Raw genomic sequence first — 26,025 nt, forward strand, 5'->3', positions numbered from 1 at the left:
TTTGAAGAATACTAGTTGGGAATGGTAATATTAATTTTGTTTATATATATATCAATTTTTTTGTTGCGGGGGAGCTGGAAGAAGCACTGACCAATTGCAACGCTAATCATGTGTGCAAGCGTGGCTTTAGCCACGACCCGCAAAATGGAGGGGGGTAGTGTTGTGTATCTTTTCATTCACAACATTAGTGGGGGAGTATTTTGTTTTTTTTTGTATCTTTTCAATCTTCTTTTTTCTTTTTGCCTAGAGGGTTGGGAGGGAGACACGTAGCAACATGGTGAAGTTCAAAGAGATTCCCCAAGGAACTATGAGAGCTGAGAAGATAAGTAATGTTTTAGATTGGAGTAACTTTATTAAGAATAATGGCTAATTTATTGAATTCTTTGAGTTTTAATGTTAATGGGCTTAATGGACCAGTGAAAAGAAAAAGAATCTTAACACATATTAAGAAAATGAAGATAGATTTAGCCTTTTTACAGGAAACGCATTTAACAGAAACAGAACATCAGAAACCAAAGAGAGACTGTGTGGGTAGTGTTGTTGCGGCTTCATTTAATTCAAAAGCGAGGTGAGTAGCAATTTTGATCAATAAAACGTTACCAATTAGATTACAAAATGTAATAACCGATTCTGCGGGGAGATATGTGATTATACATTGTCAACTTTTCTCTGAATTATGGACATTTATGAATATTTATGCACCAAATGAAAATGATGCAAAATTCATACAAGAAGCTTTTTTTGAATTTGGCAGATGCATATGAAAAAATATTAATTGGAGGAGACTTTAATTTTTGCTTAGACCCAATCTTAGATAGATCAACGAAGGCTGTTATAAAATCGAAGGTGGTAAATCTAACTTTATCATTGATGAAAGATTTGATTTAAGAGTCTTATTGGAACAAATTACTGGAACTCAACTTCCACATAACCCTGTATTATTTCTATTAGGTGATATTGAAGGGATAAAGCCGAAACTTAAATTGAATAAATATCAGAAAGAATTTATAAAAATTGTATTGGCAGTAGCTAAGAAGACTATAGCAGTTACTTGGAAATCTGATTCGTGTTTAAGTATGAATCGTTGGAATAATGAAATGGCTAGTTCTGTTCCACTCGAAAAAATTACTTATAATTTAAGAGATAAATATGTAACATTTCTGAATATTTGGCGCCCTTATTTACAAAAGATAGGATGTCATATTTAAGTGCTCCGATAAAGATCTTGGTCCCTTGGGGAAAGTAACGAATAAGTATACCAAATTTATTTTGAACTCCATGGAGCACGTGGAAACCTTCCAACACCCAGGCGGTTCTTCTTTTTTCTTCTTCTTTTTTAGGTAGGACTATATATTGGGGGGGGGGGGAGGGTAGACACTATCTTTTCATGTATTCATTTTGAAAATTCAATAAAAATTGTATTAAAAAAAAACAAGTATACCACTTTTGGATATTGTTGTGGGGAATGACCTAGCAGAGGAAAGTCACAGCGGTCAGGTCTCTGGCACTGAGTCTGGCTCTGTGACTCATAAGGGAAGGGGGAAGAAGAAATGAGCTGTGGTGAGAGGGGATCTGTTAGTTAGGGGAACAGAAATGAGGCTCTGTGGACGAGAACGAGATTTCAGGATGGTATGTTGCTTCTTGGATGTCAAGGACATTTTGGATTGAGTCTTCAGCATTCTTAAGTGGGAGGGTGAGGTAAGAAGAATGACAAGGTTCTACAAAGCAAGTCAGGGAGATAGGTGCTAAGTTAAAGGACAGGACCTCCAGGGTTGTGATTTCAGGATTGCTACCCATGCCATGTGCTAGTGAGGCTAGAAATAGGAAGATCATACAGTTTAACGCATGGCTAAGGAGTCGGTGTAGGCGCGATAGGGCATCAGATTTTTGGATCATTGGGCTCTCTTCCAGGGAAGATGGGACCTGTACAATGGAGGACTAATATCCTAGTGGGAAGGTTTGCTGGTGCTGCACAGGGATTAAATGAGACTTGCAGGGGGATGAGAACCAGAGTGCCAGAACAGATAGTGGAGCAGTATTGGAGACCAATGTTTTTAAGACCTCAGACAAAGTCAAGAGCAAAAAGGTTGAGTATGGAGCGACTAACGTTCTGAGCTGCATATATTTCAATGCAAGAAGTATTGTAGGAAAGGCAGAGGAGCTCAGGAGATAGATCAACTTAAGGAATTATGTATTGTAGCCAGTTGTGAGATTTGGTTGCAAGGGGGACAGGACTGGCAACTCAATATTCTGGGGTTCTGTTGTTTTAGGCACAACAGAGCGGGAAGGATTAAAAGGGGAGGGGTATCGTGATGAATCAGGGAAAATGTCACGGCAGTGCTCATTCAAAACAGACTTCACTCATCTTGTGAAGCTTTACGGGTGGAACTGAGGAATAAGAAAGGTATGGCCTTGTTAAAGGGGCAATATTATAGACTATCCCACAGTCTACAGGTTTTAGAGGAATAAATTTGAAGAAAGATCACAGACTGTTGCAAGAAACATAAGGTTGTTACAGTAGGTGATTTTAACTTTCCACATATTGACTGGGATTCCTATACTGTAAAAGGACTAGATGGGAAAGAGTTCATCATGTGTTCAGGAAAGTTTCCTTAATCAGTACGTAGAAGGCCCAACAAAAGAGTCTGCAATACTTGATCTCCTATTATGGAATAAGACAGGGCAGGTGACAGAAGTTTGTGAGGAGGAATACTTGCTTGTAGTGATCACAATGCCATTAGTTTCAATGTAAATATGGAAAAAGATAGATCTGGTCTGCAGGGTGAGGTTCTAAATTGGAGACAGGCCAATTTTGATGGTATCAGCTAGGATCTGGCAAGTGTAGATTGGGACAGGCTGTTTTCTGGCAAAGGTGTACTTGGCAAGTGTGGGGCTTTCAAACTTGAAATTCTGAGAGTACGAAGGTTGTTTGTGTCTGTCAGGATAAAAGGTGAAGGTAACAGGTTTAGGGAACTTTCCAGAAATATTGAGGCCCTGGTTAAGAGAAAAAAAAAGAGGTGCATGACAGATATAGGCTGGTAGGAACAAATGAGCTACTTATGAAGTATAAAAAAATGCAAGAGAACACATACAAAATCAGGAGGGATAAAAGAAGGCATGAAGTTGCTCGAGCAGACAAGGTGAAGGAGAATCCGCAAGGATTCTACAGATATGTCAAGAGCAAAAATATTGCAAGGGACAAGATTGATCCCTTGGAAGATCAGACTGGTAAACTTATGGATGACCCCAAAGAGATGGGGGAGATCGTAAATGGATTTTCTGCATCTGTATTTACTCAGGAGATAGACACCGTGTGTACAAGTAAGGCAAAGCAACTGCAAGGTCATGGACCCTATAGAGATTACAGAGGTGTTTGCCGTATTGAGGCAAATTAGGATGGATGAATCCCCAGAACCTGACAAGATGTTCCCTTGGATCTGTGGGAGGCAAGGACAGAAAATGCAGAGGCTCTAGCAGAGATATGTAAATCATCCTTAGCAACAGGTGAGGTACTGGAGGATTGGAGGAGAGCTAATGTTGTCCTGCTGTTTAAGAAAAGCTCTAAAAATAAACCAAGAAATTATAGGCCGGTGAGCTGGACATCAGTAGTGGGAAAGTTACTGAAAGGTATTCTAAGGGAGCGGATATATGTGCATTTGGATAGACATACACTGATTAGCGATAGTCAGCACGGCTTTGTGTCATGTCTAACCAATCCTATAGAATTTTTTGAGGAAGTTACCAGGAAGGTTGATGAATGTCAGGCAGTGGATGTTGTCTACATGGACTTTAGTGATGCATTTGGTCCCACATGAGAGGTTGGTCAAGAAAGTTCAGGAGTTTGACATTCAAAATGAGGTAGTAAATTGGATTACACATTGGCTTTGTGGAAGAACCCAGAGAGTGGAAGTTGATGGTTGCCTCTCTGAGTGGAGGACTGTGACTAGTGGAGTACCACAAGGATCAGAACTGGGACCATTGTTGTTTATCATCTATATCAATGATCTGGATGACGAAGTGATTAACTGGATCAGCAAATTTGTGGATGACACCAAGGTTGAGGATGTAGAGAACAGCAAGAAAGACTATCAGAGCTTGCACTGGGATCTAGACCAGCTGGAAAAATGGGCTGAAAAATGGTAGATGGAATTTAATGCAGCAAGTGCAAGGTGTTGCACTTCAGTAGGACCAACCAGGGTTGGTCTTACACAGTGAATGGTAGGGCACTGAGGACTGCAGTGGAAGAAAGGGATCAAGGAATACAGATCCATAATTTATTGAAGGTGGCGGCCCAGATAGGTAGAGTCATAAAGAAAGCTTTTGGCACATTTCATAAATCAAGGTGCTCTACCACCATCAACACAAGTTCCAATGACTCCGGACATTTTCAAAGTGCCTATTGTGCAACCTCCAATCCCAACTCCGGCCTGGACCTTGACCGACAGCACCTCTGGCCGGGACTTTACATGCTGCTGTTGGAACCCCAGTTTCCCTTTCCCCCACCACCACTTTGCAATCCTTTGTCTCTTAGGTCCCACCATCAGCTCTTGAATCCTTGGAGACTCCATCTTCTTCCCACCCCACCTTCCCTGAAAACACCAACTCTCCCTTCTCCTCAGACACTACCAACCCTCTTCTCTCTCTGATCTTCCTCTCTCTGAGGCAGAACGTTCTGACCTCAGTAAAGGCCTCACCTTTGTACCTCTGCACCCATACCTCAGTGAGTTCTGCGTCTGCCACGATGCTGAGCTCTTCTTCTGCCGCCTCTGTGCCTACTTCTTTGCCAAGGACTCTCCAGCCAGCACCAATGACTCCTTCCCCAGTCTTCAAACCTCCTCCTCTTCCTGGACACCTCTCTCTGGTCTTCTGCCTGCTCTGGATCTTTTCATTGCCAACTGCTGATCTCAACTACTCTACTCCTCTCCCCAAGTCTAACCCTACTTCCAAATGCACTGCTCTCCACTATCTCCACACTATCAAATAAGGGGCTGCTGTAGTAGTCTGATGGACTGACCTCTACCTTTCTGAGGCCAGGCGACAACTCTCAGACACCTTCTCTTACTTGCCCCTCAACCAGGACCCCATTAAGCAGCACAGGCCTTAGTCACCCACACCATCACTGAGCTTATTAACTCTGGGGATCTTCCATCCACTGCCAGCAACCTCATAGTTCTACCTCCTTAACAAGATCCACGCAACTGCCTGTCCAGGTAGACCCATTGTTTCTGCTTCTTCCTGCCCCACTGAACTTGTATCAACATACCTCAACTCTGTTTTATCCCCTTGTTCAGAACTTTCCTACCTATATCTGTGATACTTCACCTGCTCCTGCTCTTTTCAATTACTTCAAGTTCCCAGGCCCTGACTGTCTCATTTTCACCATGGACATTCAGTCTGAATACACCTCCATTCCCCCATTATGAGGGCCTTAAAGCTCTCTGCTTCATTCTAGATAACAGACCCAACCTGTTCCCCTCCACCACCACTCTCTTCCCTTTGGCAGAACTGGTCCTCACTCTCAATAATTTCTCCATTTCCTCCAAACCAAAGGTGTAGCCATGGGTACTTGCATGGATCCCAGCTATGACTTTTTATTGGTTATGTGGAACAGACTATATTCCAAGCCTATACCAGTATCACTCCCCAACTTTTCCTCCGCCACATCGATGACTGCATTGCGGCTACTTCCCATACCCATGCTGAGCTCAGCGACTTCATTAGCTTTGCCTCCAACTTCCATCCTGGCCTCAAATTTACCTGGTCCATTTCTGACACCTCTCCACCCTTTCTCAATCTCACAGACTCTATTTCCAGAGACTGTTTACCTACTGATATATTTCACAAGCCCACTGATTCTCACACCTACCTGGACTATAACTCTTCCCATCCTGTCACTTGTAAAAACACCATCCCCTTCTCTCAGTTCCTCCCTCTTCACTACAGCTGCTCTCAGGATGAGGCTTTTCATTCTAGAACTAATAAGATATCCTCCTTCTTCAAAGAAAGGAGCTTTTCTTCCTCCACCATCATCACAGCCCTCACACGCATCTCTTCCATTTTGCTTACATCTGCCCTCACACTATGCTCTCGCCATCCCACCAGGAATAGGGTTCCTCTTGTTCTCACCAACCCGTCCAGTGGCTTCTGCATCCAGAACATAATTCTCCGTAACTTCTGTCATCTCCACCGGGATCCCACCACCAAGCACATCTTTCCATTTCCCCCCCCCCACTAACTTTCCACAGCAATCACTCCCTATGTGACTCCCTTGATCATTCATTCCTCCTCACTGATCTCCCTCCTGGCACTTAACTTTGCAAGAAGAGCAAGTGCCATACCTGCCCCTACACCTCCTCCCTGATTACCATTTAGGGCGTCAAACAATCCTTCCATGTGAGGTGACACTTCACTTGTGAGTCTGTTGGTGTCATCTATTGCATCTGGTGCTCCCAGTGTGGCCTCCTGTATATGGGTGAGACCCGATGTAGACTGGGAGACCGTTTCGCTGAGCACCTCTTCCAGAAAAAGCAGGATCTCCCGGTGGCCACCTACTTCAATTCTACTTCCCATTTCGACATGCCAGTCGAAGGCCTCCTCTACTGCCACGATGAGGCCATACTCAGGTTGGAGGAACAACATCAAATATTCTGTCTCAGTAGCCTCCAATCTGATGGCATGAACATAGATTTCTCAAACTTCCGGTAATTGCCCCTCCCCCCTTCACCATTCCCATTTTTCTCTCTCACCTCATCTCCTTATCTGTCTATCACCTCCCTCTGGTGCTTTCCTCCTTCCTTTTTTCCTCCTTCCTTTTTTCCATGGTCATCTATCCTCTCCTATCAGATTCCCCCTTCTCCAGCTCTTTATCTCTTCCACCTATCAGCTTCTCAGCTCTTTACTTCACCCCTCTCCCTCTCCTGGTTTCAGCTATCACCTACCACCTTGTATTTCTTCCTCCTCTCCCCCCACCTTCTTGTTCTAACTTCCCATCCTTTCTTCCCAATCCTGGTGAAGGGCCTTGGCCCGAAACATTGCCTGTTTACTCTTTTCCATAGATAATGCCTGGCCTGGTGAGTGACTCTGGCATTTTGTGTGTTGTTGTTTATTGAATACAGGTGATGGGATGTTATGTTGAAGTTGCATAAGACATTGATGAACCCCAATTTGGAGTATTGTGCGTAGTTTTGTTCACCTGTCTACAGGAAAGATGTAAATAAGGTTGAAAGAGTACAGAGTGCTCTTTCTGCCAGGATGCCTTCAGGGCAAACTCATTACGGTGAAGCTCGATGGATATGATTAAATATTCCCATTTCAGCCTGCTACAGCTGAGAATCACAACTGCATCCAAGGTCCGTACAGTTAATAAAGATGTTTTAATGTGATTGATTAATCAATCGCTGCTTAAAACCAATGGAAATAATGTTGATTGTGGCCATACTTCTCATCAGACTCCTCAAAGGAAACGTGGCTGTTCCTCGGGGCTACAAGTCCACTTAAAAAAAAACGGGATTTTCAACTCCCAATATTGACCATATTGTTGGCAAACATAGTCTCTAGTAAATAAAATTGACAATCTCAGAGCAAGGGAGCTGCATTGGAGGGACATCAGGACATCTGTACCAGACGCAGCAATTCAGATTGACGGGTTCACTATGCTCCATCAGGGTAGGACTGTAGAGTCTCGCAAAAGCAAAGGTGGAGGTGTATGCCTCATGATCAACTCCTGTCGGTGTACAAATGTGTCAGTGATGTCCCAATTCTGCTCACCAGACCTGGAATACCTTGCAATGAAGTGTCGGCCATTTTGCCTACCACGGGAGATTTCAGAGATCATTTTGGTAGTGATATACATTCCACCTCAGGCCAATGTCAAACAGGCTCTAGATAAGCTGAGCAATGTGATCAACAAGTACGAAACAGCGCACCCTGACACCTTCACCATCATTTTGGGGGATTTTAACCAGACCTACTTAAAAAGTCACTAAATAATTATAATCAACAAGTCACTTGTAGTACCATAAGAACCAACACACTGGACCATGTTACACCACCATCAAGATTGCTTACCATGCAGTTCCACACCCAGACTTTGAAAAGTCTGACCACCTGGCTATACTTCTACTCCCCGAGTATAGGCAGAGATTGAAGACTACTGCACTAGCAGTGAGGACCAAGAAAGTTTGGGATTCTCCAGGAGGCGCTCATGGAGTGAGGTTGATTCTGGCTTCACTCCATTACCATTATTCTTTTTAACCTATGATCACCCTTATTTAATTTACTTTTACCTACCCTTGAAGATTTAAACAATATTATTGATTTTACCTTGAATTGTGACTGTGAAATTTGAAGAAATGAGTAAAGAAATAAGTACAAGATCTAGAACCCGGGATCCTAAAGATGGGAAAGACTCTGACGGAAACAGGAGGAAGAAATCTGAAGCCAAGCAACTGGAATTAACTTATGATACTCTGCTGAATCTCTTAGATGAAAAATTCGCACAACAACATCAAAGTTTTAAAGAAGATTTAAAGTCATTTACAGACTCTTTGGAATCGCTGGGCTCCGAAGTGAAACAGCAACAAAGTAAAATTACCGAATTGGATAGTGACGCTCGGGAGAGAGGTTTGAAAATTCAGAGTTTAGAACAGAAATTGTCTTCGGCGACTAAACAACTGGAGTGTTTTAATTCTAAGATTATTGATCTTGGAAATTGAGCTAGAAGACAGAACTTACGTATATCCAGTCAAGCTTTACCAAATAAGTCGGCCACTCTTATCAACTCTTTTATGATTGATTCTGGAATTTTAGAAATTTGGTGATTCTTACATCCTAACGAGAAAGCGTACGCATTCTTCTCACATGTTTATCATTCACCTTCTAGAATTTATTACTTTTAAATAGACTTTCATTTAATTCCATCTGTAATTGACTGTAATTATGACATTATTGCCATTTCTGATCATGCTTCATTGAAACTTTCTATCAAGTTAATGGATACATCTCCTAGTATCAGACAATGACAGTTTAATTCTAATTTGCTTTAAGACCCGGATTTTGTTAAGTTTATGAAGGAACAGATCGATCTCTTTTTTCAACAAATAATACGGAAGAAATTTCCATCGGGACAGTATGGGACACTTTTAAAGCATATATCCGTGGTCAGATTATTTCTTATTCTGTTGGTATGAAAAAACGTATTAATAATGAAACACTTCGGTTGGTTGAGGGAATTAAAGAAATTGATAAGAAATATTCTATTACTCCTAGTAAGGAGCTTTATAAACAAAGAGTTGAACTTCAAATGGAACATAGCTTATTATTAACATCCTCAATTGAAAATCAATTAATGAAAACCAGAAGTGAGTTTTATATACATAGTGATAAGTCGGGTAAACTATTAGCTAATCAATTGAAAACTGATTTGGTTAAACGTCAAATTATTAAGATTCGTAAACATGATGACATTTTAACAGTCAATCATGACGAGATAAATAAATCCTTTCAAGAACTTTACGCCTCTTTATACCGTTCTGAATTTCCTCATGATCTCAACATAATGCATGACTTTTTAAGGAAATTGAATTTTCCAAAATTATCACCAGAAGAATGTTTAACATTAGAAACTCCTATCACGGATGAAGAAATAAAAGTTGTTATTTCCTCTATGAATTCTGGCAAAGCACCTGGTCCAGATGGTTTTACAGTGGAGTTCTTTAAAGTTTTTTTTCTTCTACCCTTTCGCCTTGGTTTGTCTAGAGTTTTTAAAAAAGCAATCAAATTAGGTAAATTACCACAATCATTTTATGGAGCTTCTATTTCTTTAATTCTTAAAAAGAATAAAGACCCTACTCTTTGTGCATCATAGAGACCGATATCTCTGTTGAATGTAGATTCTAAGATTTTTTCTAAATTATTTGTAACTAGGTTAGAGAAGGTATTACTTCAAATTATCTCTGCAGACCAGACTGGATTTATTAAAAGCCGTTATTCATCTTTTAATATTAGGAGATTAATGAATATTATTTATACTCCATCCCTTACTACTTCAGAATGTGTTATTTCACTAGATGCTGAGAAAGCTTTTGACAGAGTTGAATGGCCATATTTATTTACTGTGCTTGAGAAATTTAATTTTAGCCCAATATTTAGATCTCGGATTAAACTGATATATTATACCCCTGTAGCTTCGGTTTTTACCAATAATCAAAGATCTCCCTTTTTTCGTTTATTTCCGGGTACTGGGCAGGGATGTCCTCTTAGTCCATTATTATTTGATATTGCCCCTGAACCTTTAGCAATTGCTATTCGAGATTCACCTGACATTCTTGGTATTACCCGTGTGAATGAAATACGCAAGGTATCATTATATGCAGCCGATTTGCTATTCTATATCTCTAACCCTGAGAAATCCATTCCTGCTGTTTTATCCTTGTTGGCTCAGTTTAGTAATTTTTCTGTTTATAAAATAAACCTTAATAAGAGTGAACTATTTCCCCTAAATATGCAGGTTCCAATTTATGGATGTTTACCATTTAAATTGGTTACCGATTTCTTTACATACTTGGGGGTTAAAATTACAAAAGCCTAAGTATTTATTTACAGCTAATTTTTTATCTTTAATTGATCAGATTAAAATTTTGTTTACCAAATGGTCACCAATGTCTCTATCATTGATAGGTTGGATTAATGCAATCAAGATGATTATTTTACCTAAATTTTTATATTTATTTCAAGCGGTGCCAGTTTTTAATCCGAAATCCTTTTTTGACAAGGTTGATTCTAAAATCTCTTCATATATATGGCAGAATAAAAATCCTAGGATAGGTCAAAGATACAGAAATTTAAAAAGGAGTGGGTTCTGGCATTGCCGAACTTAAGATGTTATTATTGGGCAATGAATATTCGATATTTAAAATTTTGGTCATGGGACTTGGACATAACTTCAAGTCCACATTGGGTAAATCTTGAATGTAAATCTTTACAAGGGTTTTCATTGGGTTCTATTTTAGGGACCTTGCTTCCCTTTTCTCTTTCTAACTTGCATAAACAAATAGTTAACCCAATAGTAAAATATATTTTACGAATATGGTTTCAATTTTGAAATTTTTTGGGTTGAATCATTTATTCTAGCAAGTCCTATTATATCTAATTTGTTTTTTCAACCCTCTATCATGGATCAAGCCTATTTGGCTTAGAAAACTAAAGGTATATTAAGATTTTGTGATCTATTTTTGGATAATTGTTTCATGTCTTTTGAACAATTATCTAACAAATACAATTTGCCTAGATCCCATTTTTTTTAGATACTTACAAATTAGAAATTGTTTAAATACTGTCCTCCCTACCTTGCCGAATTTATATTCATTGGATATTTTGGAAAAAATTTTAGGTTTAAATCCTTTCCAGAAAGGTGTAATAGCAAACATTTATAATATAGTTATGAAAATACGTCCAGACATATCTAATAAAGTTAAGATAGATTGGGAAAGGGAACTTAAGATTACTTTACCTATTGAAAAATGGGAAAAAATTCTTCAATTAGTTAATTCATCCTCTATATGTGCTAAATATGCGTTGAAACAGTTTAAAGTAGTGCACAGGGTTCATATGTCTAAGGATAAATTAGCTCGTTATTATTCTCACATAAATCCTATATGTGATAGATGTCACTCCAAGATATCTTCTTTAACTCATATGTTTTGGTCAGGACCTCTTTTTAAAAAATACTGAAAAGATATCTTTGATATTATTTCAACTGTTTTGAGTATTGATTTAAAACCCCACCCTATTACTGCAATTTTTGGTTTACCAATGATAGACCGAAATCTTTTAACATCTTCAACCTGTTGGATGATTGCATTCCTTACACTAATGGCCAGAAGATCCATTTTGCTGAATTGGAAAGAGATCAATCCCCCCACCACATTTCATTGGTTCTCTCAAACTATGTTGTGTTTAAATTTAGAAAAAATTAGAAGTGTTATTTATGATTCCTCTAGTAAATTTGAAAAGACTTGGAGGCCATTTATTCAATACTTTCATATGATGTAATTTGACCTTTTCCAAACCTACTCTATTTCTTTTTAGTATAGAGAGGAGCGGAGTCAACGGCACTAATGGTTCTTTTTTTTTTATGTTTCACAACAGCCCGTGTCTTCTTTTTTCTTCTGTAGTTTAGTTGGTCTATCTTGTTAGATTAGTTTTTTTTTGGGTGGGGGAATATATTTTTTCTTTTTTCCTTTTTCATGCTAATTTGTCTATATATAATATTTGTATCCTGTAAGATTGGGAGGTTTAATATCCATGTATTAACTGGGTTTATATTTATGTATGATAATTACAACAAAGTAATCCCAATAACTTTGTATGATTATTATGTTATGTTGATCTTTATCACTACGATACTAATAAAAAGATTGAAAAAGAAAAAGAAGGTTTGGACAAGGGAAGCACAGAAGCACTTACAGGACTGCTTTGAATTGGTGGTCTGCACTGTATTCAGGGATTCATCTTCAAATGTGGATGAGTATGTCGCAGTTGTTACCAACTTCATCAAAACCTGTGTGGATGTGTGTGTGCCTACAAAAACTTGCCATACATTCCCAAACCAAAAGCCATGGATGAACTAGAAGGTTCGTCATCTGCAGAGGGCTAGGTCTGTGGCATTGAAGTCTGGTGATACAGGTCTGTACAAGAAAACCAGGTGTGACTTCAAGAGCAAAGAAACAATTTGAAGTGAAATAGGAGGCGACATCGGATACACATCAACTCTGGCAGGGTTTGCAAGACATACTCCCTACAAAGCAAAACCCAATAGCATGAATGGCAGCGATGCTTCACTACCAGATGAGCGCAACGCCTTCTACGTCCACTTTGAAAGGGAGATTATAACTACAGCTGTGAAGATCCCTGTTGCACCCGGTGACCCTGTGATCTCTGACCCAGAGATCAATATCAGGCTGTCCTTTAGGAGGTTGTACCCTTGCAAGGTCGCAGTACCTGGTAAGGCTCTGAAAACTTGTGCCAAACAACGGGTGGGAGTATTCAAGGACATTTTCAACCTCTCAATGCTATTGTCAGAAGTTCCCACCTGCTTCTAAGAGGCAACAAAAATACCAGTGCCCAAGAAGAGTAGCGTGAGATGTCTTCATGACTATTGTCCAGTAGCACTCACATCTATGGCAATGAGATGCTTTGAGAAGTTGATCATGGCTATAATCAACTCCTGCTTCAGCAAGGACCCGGACCCAGTGTGATTTGCCTACCACCACAATAGATCTATGGCAGACACAATCTCAATGGCTCTTCACATGGCCTTAGATCACCTGGACAATATAAACAACCATGTCAGGATGCTGTTCGTTGACTACCGCTCAGTATTAAACAACATCATTCCTACACTCCTGATTAAGAAGTTACAAAACCTGGGCCTCTGTACTTCACTCTGCAATTGGATGTTCGACTTCCTAACCAGAAGACTACAATCTGTGTGGATTGATAATAATATCTCCTCTGCGCTTACAATCAGCACTGGTACACCTCAGGGATGTGTGCTTAGCCCACTGCTCTACTCTCTCTATATACAAGAGTGTGTGGCTAAGTATAGCTGAAATGTCATCTGTAAATTTGATGATGATACAACCATTGTTGGCAGAATCTCAGATGGAAACAAGAGGGTGTACAGGAGCGATATACCAGCTAGTTGAATGGTATTGCAGCAAGAACCAAAGAGCTGATTATGGACTTCAGGAAGGGTAAGGTGAACCAATCCTCATAGTGGGATCAGAAGTGGAAAGAGTGAGCAATTTCAAGTTCCTAGGTATCAAGATCTCAGAGGATCTAACCTGGTTTCAACATATTGATGCAGCTATGAAGAAGGCAAGACAGTGGCTGTATTTCACTAGGTGTTTGAGGAGATCTGGTTTGTCACCTAAAACACTTGAAAACTTCTACAGATGTATCATGGGGAGCATTCTGATTGAGTGAATCACTGTCTAGCATGGGGGGGGTGGAATCACTGGCTGGCATGGGGGTGGGGGAGAGGGCTAATGTACAGGATTGGAAGAAGCTACAGTAAATTGTAAAATCAGTCAGCTCAATCATGGGTACTAGCCTCCATAGTATCCAAGACATTTTCAAGGAGCGGTGCCTCAGAAAGGCGTCATCCACTATTAAGGACCCCCATCACACAGGACATGCCCCCTTCTCAAGGAAGGAGGTAGAAGTCTGAATGCACACACTCAGCGATTCAGCAGCTGCTTCTTCCCCTCAGCCATCTGATTCCTAAATAGACATTGAGCCTATAAATACTATCTCACTTTTTTATGTATTATATCTGTTTTGCACTATTTTAATTATTTAATATATAAATAAAACACACTGTAATTGTTTTTATTATTAATTTTTTTCGATATTATCATGTATTGCATTGTACTGCTGCTGCTAAGTTAACAAATTTCACAACATATGCCAGTGATATTAAACCTGACTGATTCTAATTCTGATTCTGATAAAATTTACAGGAATGTTCCCAGGACTGGAAGACCTGAATTATAAGGAAAGACTGTATAGGTTAGTACATTTTTCCTTGGAATGTAGAAGATTGATGTATACAAAATTATGTGGGATATATATAGGGTAAATGCAAGCAGGCTTTTTCCACTGAGGTTGGGTGGGACTAATGAGAAGTCATGGGTTAAGGGTGAAAGGTGAAAACTTTAAGGGGAACATGAGGAAAAACTTCTTAATTCAGAGGGTTGTGAGAGTGTGGAACAAGCTGCCAGCACAAGTGGTGCATGCACGATCAATTTCAACAGTTAAAAGAAGTTTGGATAAATACATGCATGGCAGGGGCACAGAGGGCTATGGTCTGGGAAAAGGCAGTTTAAATGGTTCAGCAAAGACTAGATGGGCTGAATGGCCTGTTTATGTGCTGTTCTTTTGTATGACTCTACACCATTGAGCGCATCTACAAGGAGTGTTGTCACAGAAAAGTAGCGTCCACCATCAAGGACCCCCACCATCTAATTCATGCTTTCTCCTCACTGCTGCCAAAGGAAGGAGGCATTTATTACCCTTCAACCATCAGGAACTTGAACCAGAGGGAATAATTTCACTCAACTTCACCCACCCAACAATGAACTATTCCCACAACCTCATTTTCAAGGACACTTCATCTCATGCTCTTGATATTTACAGATTTTTTTACTTATTTATTGTTGTTTTGTATTTGCACAGTTTGCTGTCTTTTGCACATTGGTTCATGTTAGTCTTGTGTGCGGTTTTTCATTGATTCTATTGTATTTCTTTGTATTTACTGTGAATTGCCTGCAAGAAAAAAAATCTCAGCTTAGTATATGGTGACATACACTGTACGAGGGGTGATTGATAAGTTCGTGGCCTAAGATAGAAGCAGTCAATTTTAGAAAACCTAGCACATTTATATTTCAACATAGTCCCCTTCTACATTTACACACTTAGTCCAGCAGTCGTGGAGCATACGGATCCCTTCTTTGTAGAAGTCGGCATCTTGGACCTCCAGAAGTGGTCCACAACAGGGGTGATTGATAAGTTCGTGGCCTAAGGTAGAAGGAGATGAGTTATTAACTTCAAACTTTCTGCATAATCACTCAAAGAGTTGAACTGCATGTGCATGTAACGAGAGCTGTATAACTCATCTCCTTCTACCTTAGGCCACAAATGTATCAATCACCCCTGCTGTGGACACTTTCTGGAGATCCAAGATCCGCATGCTCCACGACCGCTGGACTAAGTGTGTAAATGTAGGAGGGGACTATGTTGAAAAATAAATGTGCTAGGTTTTCTAAAATTGACTCCTTCTACCTTAGGCCACGAACTTATCAATCACCCCTCCTATGTACTTCGATAATAAATTTACTTTCAACATTTAACTTTGAACTTCAATCTTTCAAAGTTCTTGCAAAGACCCTTCCTTCTCCTCAAAGCTGCCCTCATCGCCTTTCAGTTGCATGTTCCCACAAAACCTTAACAGATTTTAAAAATGCAAACAACAGGAATTCTGCAGATGCTGGAAATTCAAGCAACACACATCAAAGTTGCTGGTGAACGCAGCAGGCCAGGCAGCATCTCTAGGAAGAGGTACAGTCGACGTTTCAGGCCGAGACCCTTCATCAGGACTAACTGAAGGAAGAGTGAGTAAACCTCTTCCTAGAGATGCTGCCTGGCCTGTTGCGTTCACCAGCAACTTTGATCTGTGTTGCTTAATAGATTTTAGTTGGGATAGTGGCATTTCAACTTAATCGACAAGACAGACCAAGAGAACTTGCTGTGGAATGAAGTTAAATTGACGTCAAGGGCAGAGATGGGCTGAAGATATTTTAAAAGTATTACTAACAATGGGTCTTGACTGCCCTTCTGTTCCTAATGAGTTCATCCTTGTTCCTGCCTCTGAGTGAGGTGGAGCCTTAGGTGGTGGAGCCACTTGCGGCTTTTAGACAACTAAAGAGATGTCATGCCTCTCTGAAAATTGCTGAGTCTCCTGTGCTCTCACCATCCACCGTCAGTTCTTTAAGTCCCCCTTTATCATCTGGATCTCTGCCTTCTGGTGCCTGTAAAGCTGTTTCCTTTTCCTTGATGAAACAAGGAATTTGCATTCGAGGACAGAGTTCAGTCTTACATGCCCAACATCGGAGTCCTAAAACAGGCATTCTGTTTCAGGCTGTGCCACTGACAGGATATTCAAGGCTGTTCTCAAAGCCTTCCAACAATGTAACATCCTCAATGACTCCAGGAATCTTTATAAATAGACTGCTCAAAGCACAGTGGAAACATTTGGGATGGCTTGAGAACATCAACACCATGAATTAAGAGCACAAGAGGCCCATCATGAGCAGTGGAAAGAACTCACTACCTCACAAACTACACAGCTCCATTGGCCTCCATCTGCCCCTTCTGCAAAACAGCTCATGGTTTGAACATTGCACTCATGAATTACCACCTAACCCACATAACCAGAGTGGAGCTAAGTCGAACTCAATCTCAAGAGACAGCTTAAAAATAATAAAAAAAATAAAACTTCAAGACACTTTCTCCAGTGATGCTTAGTGTTCTGAAAGATACAGCAGGTACTGTTTTGACAATAAGAAATAACTGATAATGGTTTGGACAATATGTGTTCATCTCTTTTACAGAATTACCAAGTTTGCAGATGGCAGACAAAAATTGTTGGTGTTGGAAACAGTGAAGTATGTTGTCTGAAGATGCATCAGAATATAGATCATCTAGGAAAGTGAGCTAAGGAATGACATATGGGATTTAACTATGAGAAGTGCTAAGCGATGCATTTTGGGAATTTAAACCAGGCCAGTTCATACACTGTGAACGACAGAGCCTGGGGAGTGTTGTAAAATAGAGAGACCTATGGAGTACAGGCACGTAGTTCCCTGAAAGAGCTGACAGAACACGTGGTAATATGTGAAGGCATATGGCACTTTTCCTTTCATTGGATAGGTCACTGAGTACAAGAGTTGGGACGTCATGTTACAGAAGTAGAAGACATTGGTGAGACCACACCTGGAATATCATGCACCATTCTGGTCACCATACTGTAGGAAGGATGTAAATAAGCTAGCAAGGATGCAGAAAAGATCGTACAGATGTTGCTGGGACAGGAGGGCTTAAGTTAAAAGGGAAAGGTGGATAGACAGGTAGTGTTTCCCCTAGAGCAAAGACTACTGGTGGGTGACCTTATCAAGGTTTATAAAATCATAAGATGGATTGTTATAATCTTTCCCCTAGGTTAAGAGAGACTTAAAATTTGAGGGCATAAGATTACGATGAAAGGGTAAAGAATTAGAGAGGTGATTTCTCCACATAGAGGATGATGGAACAAGCTGCCAAAAATGATGAGTACAATTATAATGTTTAAGAGTCATTTGAACAGGAAAGGTTTAGATGGATATGGTTTAAATGCAGGCAAATGGGTCTAGCTCAGAAAGATTCCTAGTCTGCATGGACGAGTTGACCAAAGGGTTGTTTCTATGTTGTAAACTCTATGAGAATGGGATGGCTTGATTCTCCATCTGTTGCCCATGATATATGTTTAGGTCCAATATTCATTTGTTTGTAAGAAGTTCCAGTTATGCTGGTCTCTGTAACTAACTAGTTAACGTCTGTTTGGAGAAAATTTTATGCCGATGTCTATTTTTCTTAAACAGTAAGAATTTCTTCCAATAATCGACAGCTTTTACTGCCATGAGAACAAAAATCCAATAATATATCAAAAGTAAATCCATCCTTATCAATACAGAATACACTTGGCAAATAATGTGCTGTTTAAATTATTATCAAAGCAATGTGAAATTATGCGTTTGAACACTTTTCCCATACAGCTTACCACTGCGGGACACTGTGCATTTTTCCTTTTGATGATGTGGAGCAGAAACAAATCTGTTACTGTTCAATACACTGAAGAGTTTTTCTACAAATTTTTCTTTTGCCAGTAGGTCTTCAGAGTCCTCATAGCATACAAGTTCTTCTTTTATTTCTAAGGATATTAAAAATAATAATTTTTTTTAAAGTTGACACAGAAACGTAAGTTTATATCATGATACACAGATTGCTAGTGTTTCACACAAACTATTTCTTCTTTATCTGGACACTCTTAACATAGAGAAACGTTTCAAGCTATTCCACAAAAGGTAATCCAAAATTTGGGATGATGAGATAGATAAAGCAATGGTGAGGGGGGAAAAACAGAATAAGACAGAAGGATTTACAAGAGCAGTTCCAAAGGATAAAAGGAAAATGGCTGGAGACATGTGTGTACATAAGCAAGTGGATTTGAAGACACTGAATGGGATTCACAGTTGAAGGTGGCTGCAGAAATTAATAAAAAAAATTACACTACTGCTTTCACGTGAAAATTGGCTGCAAAGTTCATGACATCACAACAGTAACTACACTTGTGAAATACAGTATGCACTTGTAAAGAATATTAAAATGCATCCTATAAATGCAAGTCACTCTTTCAGGCTAGAAATAACCAAACCAATCAGCTGATGAAGAACAAGCACGAGAAAATCTGTAGATACTGGAAATCCAAAGCAACACACTCAAGGTGTTGGAGGAACTTAGGAGGCTAGGCAGCATCTATGGAAAAGAGTAAACAGTCGTCATTTTGGGCTCAGCCCAAAACATCGACTGTTTACTCTTTTCCATAGATGCTGCCTGGTCTGCTGAGTTCCTCCAGCATTTTGTGTGTGTTGCAGTTAATGAAGAATTGTTTTACAGGTGCTAGGTGTAGATCCATCCCCTCATATGCTTTTATGAATGAGTCAATGGTAGCTTGGAATACATACTCCATACATAGAGTCAAAGATTCATACAACAAAGAAATAGACCCTTCCACCCACCAAATCTATGTCATTCTTTCAAGTTAGAAGTAACCAAACCACCCACCATTATGTACCAATCAACACTGATCCCCATTTATCAGCACTTGGTCGGTAGCCTATTATTCCTCGGTGATTCAAATGCTTTGCAAATGTTACAAGAGTATGTGCCTTTGCTAACTTCTCCAGCAGTGCATTCCAGACTTGAACCACCTTCTGGAAGAAAAAAAAACTTCTGCCCTCTTTGCTTTGGATTATAGCTGACATGTCATTGTGAAGCCAGTATAAAATCAAGTTTCGCAGGTACCCAAATTAGAAAGTGGGGCTCCACAGTCACTCCCAGTTGATAGTCAAAAATTAAGGTGAGGCCATAGGAGGCCATGTACAGCAATTATTGTGGCTCCCTGAAAAACCTATAAACATTCAGACAAACAACATTTATGCCACCGAAGTTCCAGGCAGTGGCCATCCCAACAAAAGAGTATTCAATGGCATTACAGTTGCCATGCCCCCACCATTAATATGTGTCGTCTTCATTCAATATCCTGGAGCTAACCAGAAGCTTGATTGGACCAGGCCAAGGGCCACATATAGATCAGGCCAAGGGCTTAATACTGTGTAACAAATAACCCAACCCTGACAAAACAGGAGCATGACAGAATAATATCTATTAATATCTATTTACCCCAATGAAGACAGCACCAACAACTCTCCAGATCCGGTTGCCACCCCCTTGGCTCCCAGACCATATCCCCAGCACCTCCTCTCCTTTTCTAGCCATTACACAAAAACTATAAAGAATTTTGCTTTACGATGCACAGTGAAAGAAACTAGAAACTGCAAATTCAAAGGGTCAGAGGGGCAGAGATTAGGGTGATGGTGCCTAATGGCGCCTCCTTTGCTTGCAACTTCGGAAACTTTCTATCTTTGTTATCTTTTTTCCCCCTTTCAAGGTTCCTTTGAGGACTCTGACCTGGAGTTATACACTAGCTTTGGTTCTTTGCAGGAATGGGACCTGCGCTCAGGGCTTTTCGATATATCAAGGATGTGGCCTGGGAGACTAGCGCGCCTCCAGGGTGCAGGATATTTGTGGCTCTATGAGACGGGCTGATTTCGAGACCGGTGCCACTGCCCGATGGGTCGTGGGAGTACATGGAAAATCAGAAGCAGTGAGCTGGCTACCGGCTATGTGCCCAGAAACTCGAGTTCTTTGGGCACAGAGCTCGGACAAAGTGATACAACAGACTTTTAACACCATAAACCAGCGAGTTGTTTTGTTATGTCTCCCCTCTCACTATGAAACAGGGACACCCCTTTTTCCCTTAGTAGGGAGAGAGAGAGCCTGTGTATGTCAAATTACCAGGTGAACAAGTTGTCTTTGGGGTACTGCAAGTCTGTGTCTTTATTGATGATTTGCTGCACGCTTGAGTGCTCAGTGGGGGAGTTGGGATGGGGGTTTGGGGTTCTAACATTAACTGTCATTCATTCTTTGGAGCACTCCTCTGTTTTTGTGGATGTTTGTGAAGAAAAAGAATTGCAGGATGTATATTGTATAGATTTCTCTGACATTAAATATACCCACTGAAACCTATTGAAATTCAAAGCAGTAGCAAATAACTGCAAAAATTATTCAAATCTATTTAAAGCTACAACTAAAATTATCTCTTTAATTACAGTATAAACAATTTTCACCAACATTAATAGTCAACATTAGTATTTCATTAGTAGCCCAACTGTTCACTACTTCATTGCTTTTTCACCTTTCAATAAGACGGATGGGCTTGGTGCAGTGATATCAGCTTCTCAACATCAGACTAAATTTCACTCAGAAGGAGTCTCAGATCCCCACTTCAATAATTTGCAGTCTGTTTCATTGCTTTGAAAGAAGTTGGGGATCTGTACTGTAACTTTGTACCACTAAATATGATGCTGGGAAGGAAACATCTTGACCTTTTTCCACAGCTCAGGATAGCACGGACATGATTTTTTTTAACACTTTATACTTTATTGTCGCCAAACAATTGATACTAGAATGATTCTGCACTTCTTGCTCCCTGGATTACAAATCAATAGTAAATATTAAAAATTTAAATTATAAATCATAAATAGAAAATAGAAAAGTGGAAAGTAAGGTAGTGCAAAAAAAAACGAGAGGCAAGTCCGGATATTTGGAGGGTACGGCCCAGATCCGGGTCAGGATCCATTCAGCAGTCTTATCACAGTTGGAAAGAAGCTGTTCCCAAATCTGGCCGTATGAGTCTTCAAGCTCCTGAGCCTTCTCCCGGAGGGAAGAGGGACGAAAAGTGTGTTGGCTGGGTGGGTCGTGTCCTTGATTATCCTGGCAGCACTGTTCCGACAGCGTGCGGTGTAAAGTGAGTCCAAGGACGGAAGATTGGTTTGTGTGATGTGCTGGGCTGTGTTCACCATCTTCTGCAGCTTCTTCCGGTCTTGGACAGGACAACTTCCATACCAGGTTGTGATGCACCCTAGAAGAATTAGAGGCGATTGTCCCGTCGCCTCCGATCTGGGCTGACATTTACGTGCTTGTTTACTTAGGCTTTTTTCTTAAAGATGTGCTGGGTGCATTCCGGCCACCGCTGCATTCTTCGCGGCAATGTATCGGTCCGCGACCTGGAGGTTGGGGACCACTAGTCTAAGAGAACAGTGGGTTAGCAAGAGACGAGGTGATTACATGATCATTGTAATTAATTATAAGGCTTTGAGGATCAATTGCTTATAATAAGTAACTAATTTCTTAAATTAAGCCTGTAATCCCCCAGCTGCCCCTTTTACTAATGAGCACCACCCTACTGTCTTTATCTTTATCACCCCCTTAGAAACTCCCACCACTCACAGTGGGGTAATTCTCTCTCAGTTTGGGAACACAGATATAGAACTCTTGGCTTCATCCCTCCCCCTCCTGTCATCTCCTATCATTTCGGGTCTTCCCCTCCCCCTTTCAAATCTCTTACTATCTCTTTTTTCCGTTAGTCCTGACGAAAGGTCTCAACCCAAACATCAACTGTATTTCTTCCTATAGATGCTGCCTGGCCTGCTGCGTCCACCAGCATCTTGTGTGTTTCCAGAATGTGTAGCCTGTTTTATTAGCACCCTATAAACCACTCTAAATATTCATTTCCTCCAGCAATAGCGCAATCCCTTGGTTATGAATCTATCTAACTTTGCTTTTACAAAACATTCAATGATTCTGAGTCCATGGCTCTTTGAGGAAAAGAATCCCAAATTCATCACTCCAGAGAGAAAAAACCTTATGTCTTTTAAGGTATTAAACACAAACCTGTCATGTGATCAGTGCTGAAGATTAGAGCACCCTGTACTTCTCAGCCACACTACCTTTTGAAAAATGGATCAGACAGACAGCCCCTGGTTTTTGTACTTCATACCATGGGTCCCAACGGTCAAAACAATATAAAGCTTTCAGGTCAGAAGACTGCAGTATTGATCTCTCTGCCTAGACTCACGCAGAGAGAATAGCTGCATGGCACAGAGGTTTGCTGACCTATAAAACCATGCCCCAGAAGGAGACCATGCCTTCCGGTGAATAGAGAAGGAAATTAGAAATTAGAAAAAGAATGAATGTGGTTCTGTTCTGTACATTTTTGATTGCTATTTCTTAAGTGCTAATAATATAGGAAACTGGCTCACAAGAATTAATAAGCCTGAGGAAATCAGGATGGTGAATTAACATTCATAGCTCAATTGTCTGTTGCAATGACCATCTCAGTTAATGAGAATTTGCTTTTTAAAACAAACACTCTCAGTACTCTGGGAAATGTTCAGAAATGATTGAAAATAATAGTAAATAATGTTTAAACCTTTTGTTCATGCCCACCTGAGCTTCACTCAGGTTCAATTTCCATTGTGTCAGCAACTCTCCAGTGTCTACTCAAATTATTCTTAAATTGAAACTGCTGGCTCCCAATTCAGTGCTGATGGTGACTTAAGTGAGTTTGATCTTATACTCACCCAATGAGTGCTTTCCAGCAAGACTCACTAGATAATGATCATTAGTTCCGTTCTCAGTCTATGCTAGACAGGATGATTTCAACCACACAACAGTAAAGAGCAGTACAAATGTCCTCAGCACATGGACAGGCAAGTGTGGAAGTCATCCAATGTTCATCTGTGAATATTGGCTAAAGGTATTTACTGTATTAGTTCTATTGTTGAAAGATTTTTAAATGAGGCAACTATCTAAGAGCGCTTGATATGCAGACATCCCACCCCTCCCGGAAGATCCGGGAGTTTCCCGCATATCGATAGTGGCTCCCTGACGCCCGGAAATTATATACAATATCCCGGAAATAGATTTTTTTGAGAGCGAGAGGGAGAGGGAGAGCGAGCATCCTGATTGGTCTCTCTTCATGCTAAGAGTGGTCCCCAAACAATATGATTTGGCGATATGAAACGATATGAGTCATTTGCACCTTTCCTCATTCCCTGTCATACACTGTTGAATTCAAACGCACGCGAGGTCATTACCCACGTATCATCCATGTCAGCGCGGAAAAAAGATCAACTCCTCGAGCTTGCAAATGACGGTGGGCTGAAAAGTTTGTTTGACATAACATCTCTGCCGGCATTCTGGATCAAAGTCAAGGCTAAATATCCTGAGGTAGCCACGAAAGCACTGAAAACGTTGCTTCCATTTCCAATGAAACGGAGTTTTCTGCAATGAATACAACGAAAACTGCGGAATTGCGAAATAGACTGGACGTAAGGAACCCCCTTCGAGTATCGCTGTCTCCCATCACCCCTCGATGGCACCGTCTTGTTGCAGGAAAACAAGCCCAGGGCTCCCACTGATTCGGCGATATTGGTGTGTTGCAATGATTTTATATGTTCATACAAGGAAAATATGCGCTGTGTGTTTAATATCCAAACTTTACCCAAAATGTTATGATGCTATTGACTTATCACCTATATTCCGGTTGTGATTAACATCCCCCCCAACCCGCGGTCGGCTGGTCTGCAAGAATATTGTCAATATTAAACCGGTCTGCGGTGCAAAAGATGTTGGGGACCCCTGCTAAGTAGACCTATCAGTTTTCTCTGTAGACGGGCTTTACAGTCGACCTCAAAAATAATGACAGTATTGCTCGCTGCACTGTTTGCAACAGTGACTTTTCTATTGCCCATGGTGGGTTAAAATGTAAAAGACATGTTGAGGTGAGTTTACAGCATAGCTAACGTTATTTAAACTAGCTGGTTAGCTGCTAAGGAGCTACGCTATTGATGTCCTACGTGATGAGCCCAAGCTCCCTGTAGACTTGCTTAAAGTTGTAATAGAATAAACATGATAATATAAGTACATATTTTAATGTCACATTTGCTGCATATACCCAACTTGGTTTACAGATTAGACAAAATCACTAAACAAAGTATTACATACACCCTCGGAGGTCGACGGGCGGGGTGCTGGATATGGTGTTGCGGGGGGGTGGGGGTGCTACCTCCCTGAAGTGGTGGTGATACCTCCCTGAAATGAGTTTTTGCAGGGTGGGATGTCTGGATATGTATGTAATCATGCATTGAATAGAAAATGATACCTCTGTAGAGTAAATACAGTAAAAAAAAAAGGAGAAAAAATACTTTTGGAAGAAGTTATCTTATATCATGAATTCCCACTAACCTACCCCTTCATACCCTCAACCATCACAACCATCAATTTATTATTTCTTGTCAGTTATGTTATGTACAGACACTCCTAAATCAGAACCAGAAAATCAATTATTTCATTCCCCTTCACGCTTATTAAACAACCTTGAATTAAAATACGCAAACACGAGGAATTCTGCAGATGCTTGAATTAAAATAAGCTTCTTTCCCACCCTAGATAATCCTCAGAATCTACAGTTCAACAGCCTCCTAGTTATATTGATCTTCTACACCTTCTTCAAAAGGACCTCAGTTGTTATATATAATGATAGCTAACCCACCACTGTGGCTTATGACCACAAAAACTACGTTCGAATGCAGAAAGGTTGTAATTAATGGGTAGATTAGACTATTGAGTGGACTGGTCTCCATAACTGCACAAAAGATAAAAAAAAAAACCACTGAATAAATAACTCAGCAGGTTAAAAGCAGCATTTCTTTCTTTTTCAATATTTTTATTAATTACTTGCATAGACGAATACAGAATACATGTTATTATGGAAACAGAAACAAGATTGAATTTCCCCATATAGTATAATATTGAAAAGGTATATTTTTTCTAATCTAAAGCAAAATCAAAACCCCATAACAAAATAGAAAAAAAGAGAAAAAAAAACAGAAAAAAGCTGTTTGGTTAAAAGAAAAGAAAAAAAAATCTGACATACAGTCATAAATTCAAACATATAATAGCCATCATCATTGCTGACCAAATCATAAATTGTGAAAATAGTTCCAAAAAGGTCCCCATAATGTGAAAAAATCTTGTCTAGGTATAGAAATAGAACACCTAATCTTCTCCAGATTTAAACATGACATAACATCAATCAACCAATGGGCATGAGCAGGCGGATCGGCATCTTTCCATTTAAACAACAAAACACTTCTGGCCAAAAGAGAAATAAAAGCCAAAATATGCAAATCATTCGGCTTAAGAGTAAAATCATTTCCTCCAACAATGCCAAACAAGGCAGTC

At 40.1% G+C, this 26,025-nt stretch overlaps 1 protein-coding gene across 2 annotated transcripts in view; it reads right to left on the reverse strand.

The window, feature by feature from the left end:
* LOC134353061 (uncharacterized protein C8orf48-like) overlaps nt 1-26,025 on the reverse strand; it is a 92,183-nt gene that overhangs the window by 54,869 nt on the left and 11,289 nt on the right. For both annotated transcript variants that reach the window (XM_063060913.1, XM_063060916.1), the window contains exon 3: nt 18,377-18,526. In XM_063060913.1, coding sequence (XP_062916983.1) covers nt 18,377-18,526 — 150 coding nt within the window. The remainder of the gene's footprint in view (nt 1-18,376; nt 18,527-26,025) is intronic.

This window comes from Mobula hypostoma, chromosome 10 (genome assembly GCF_963921235.1).
Source record: "Mobula hypostoma chromosome 10, sMobHyp1.1, whole genome shotgun sequence".
NCBI classification, from domain to species: Eukaryota; Metazoa; Chordata; class Chondrichthyes; order Myliobatiformes; family Myliobatidae; genus Mobula; species Mobula hypostoma.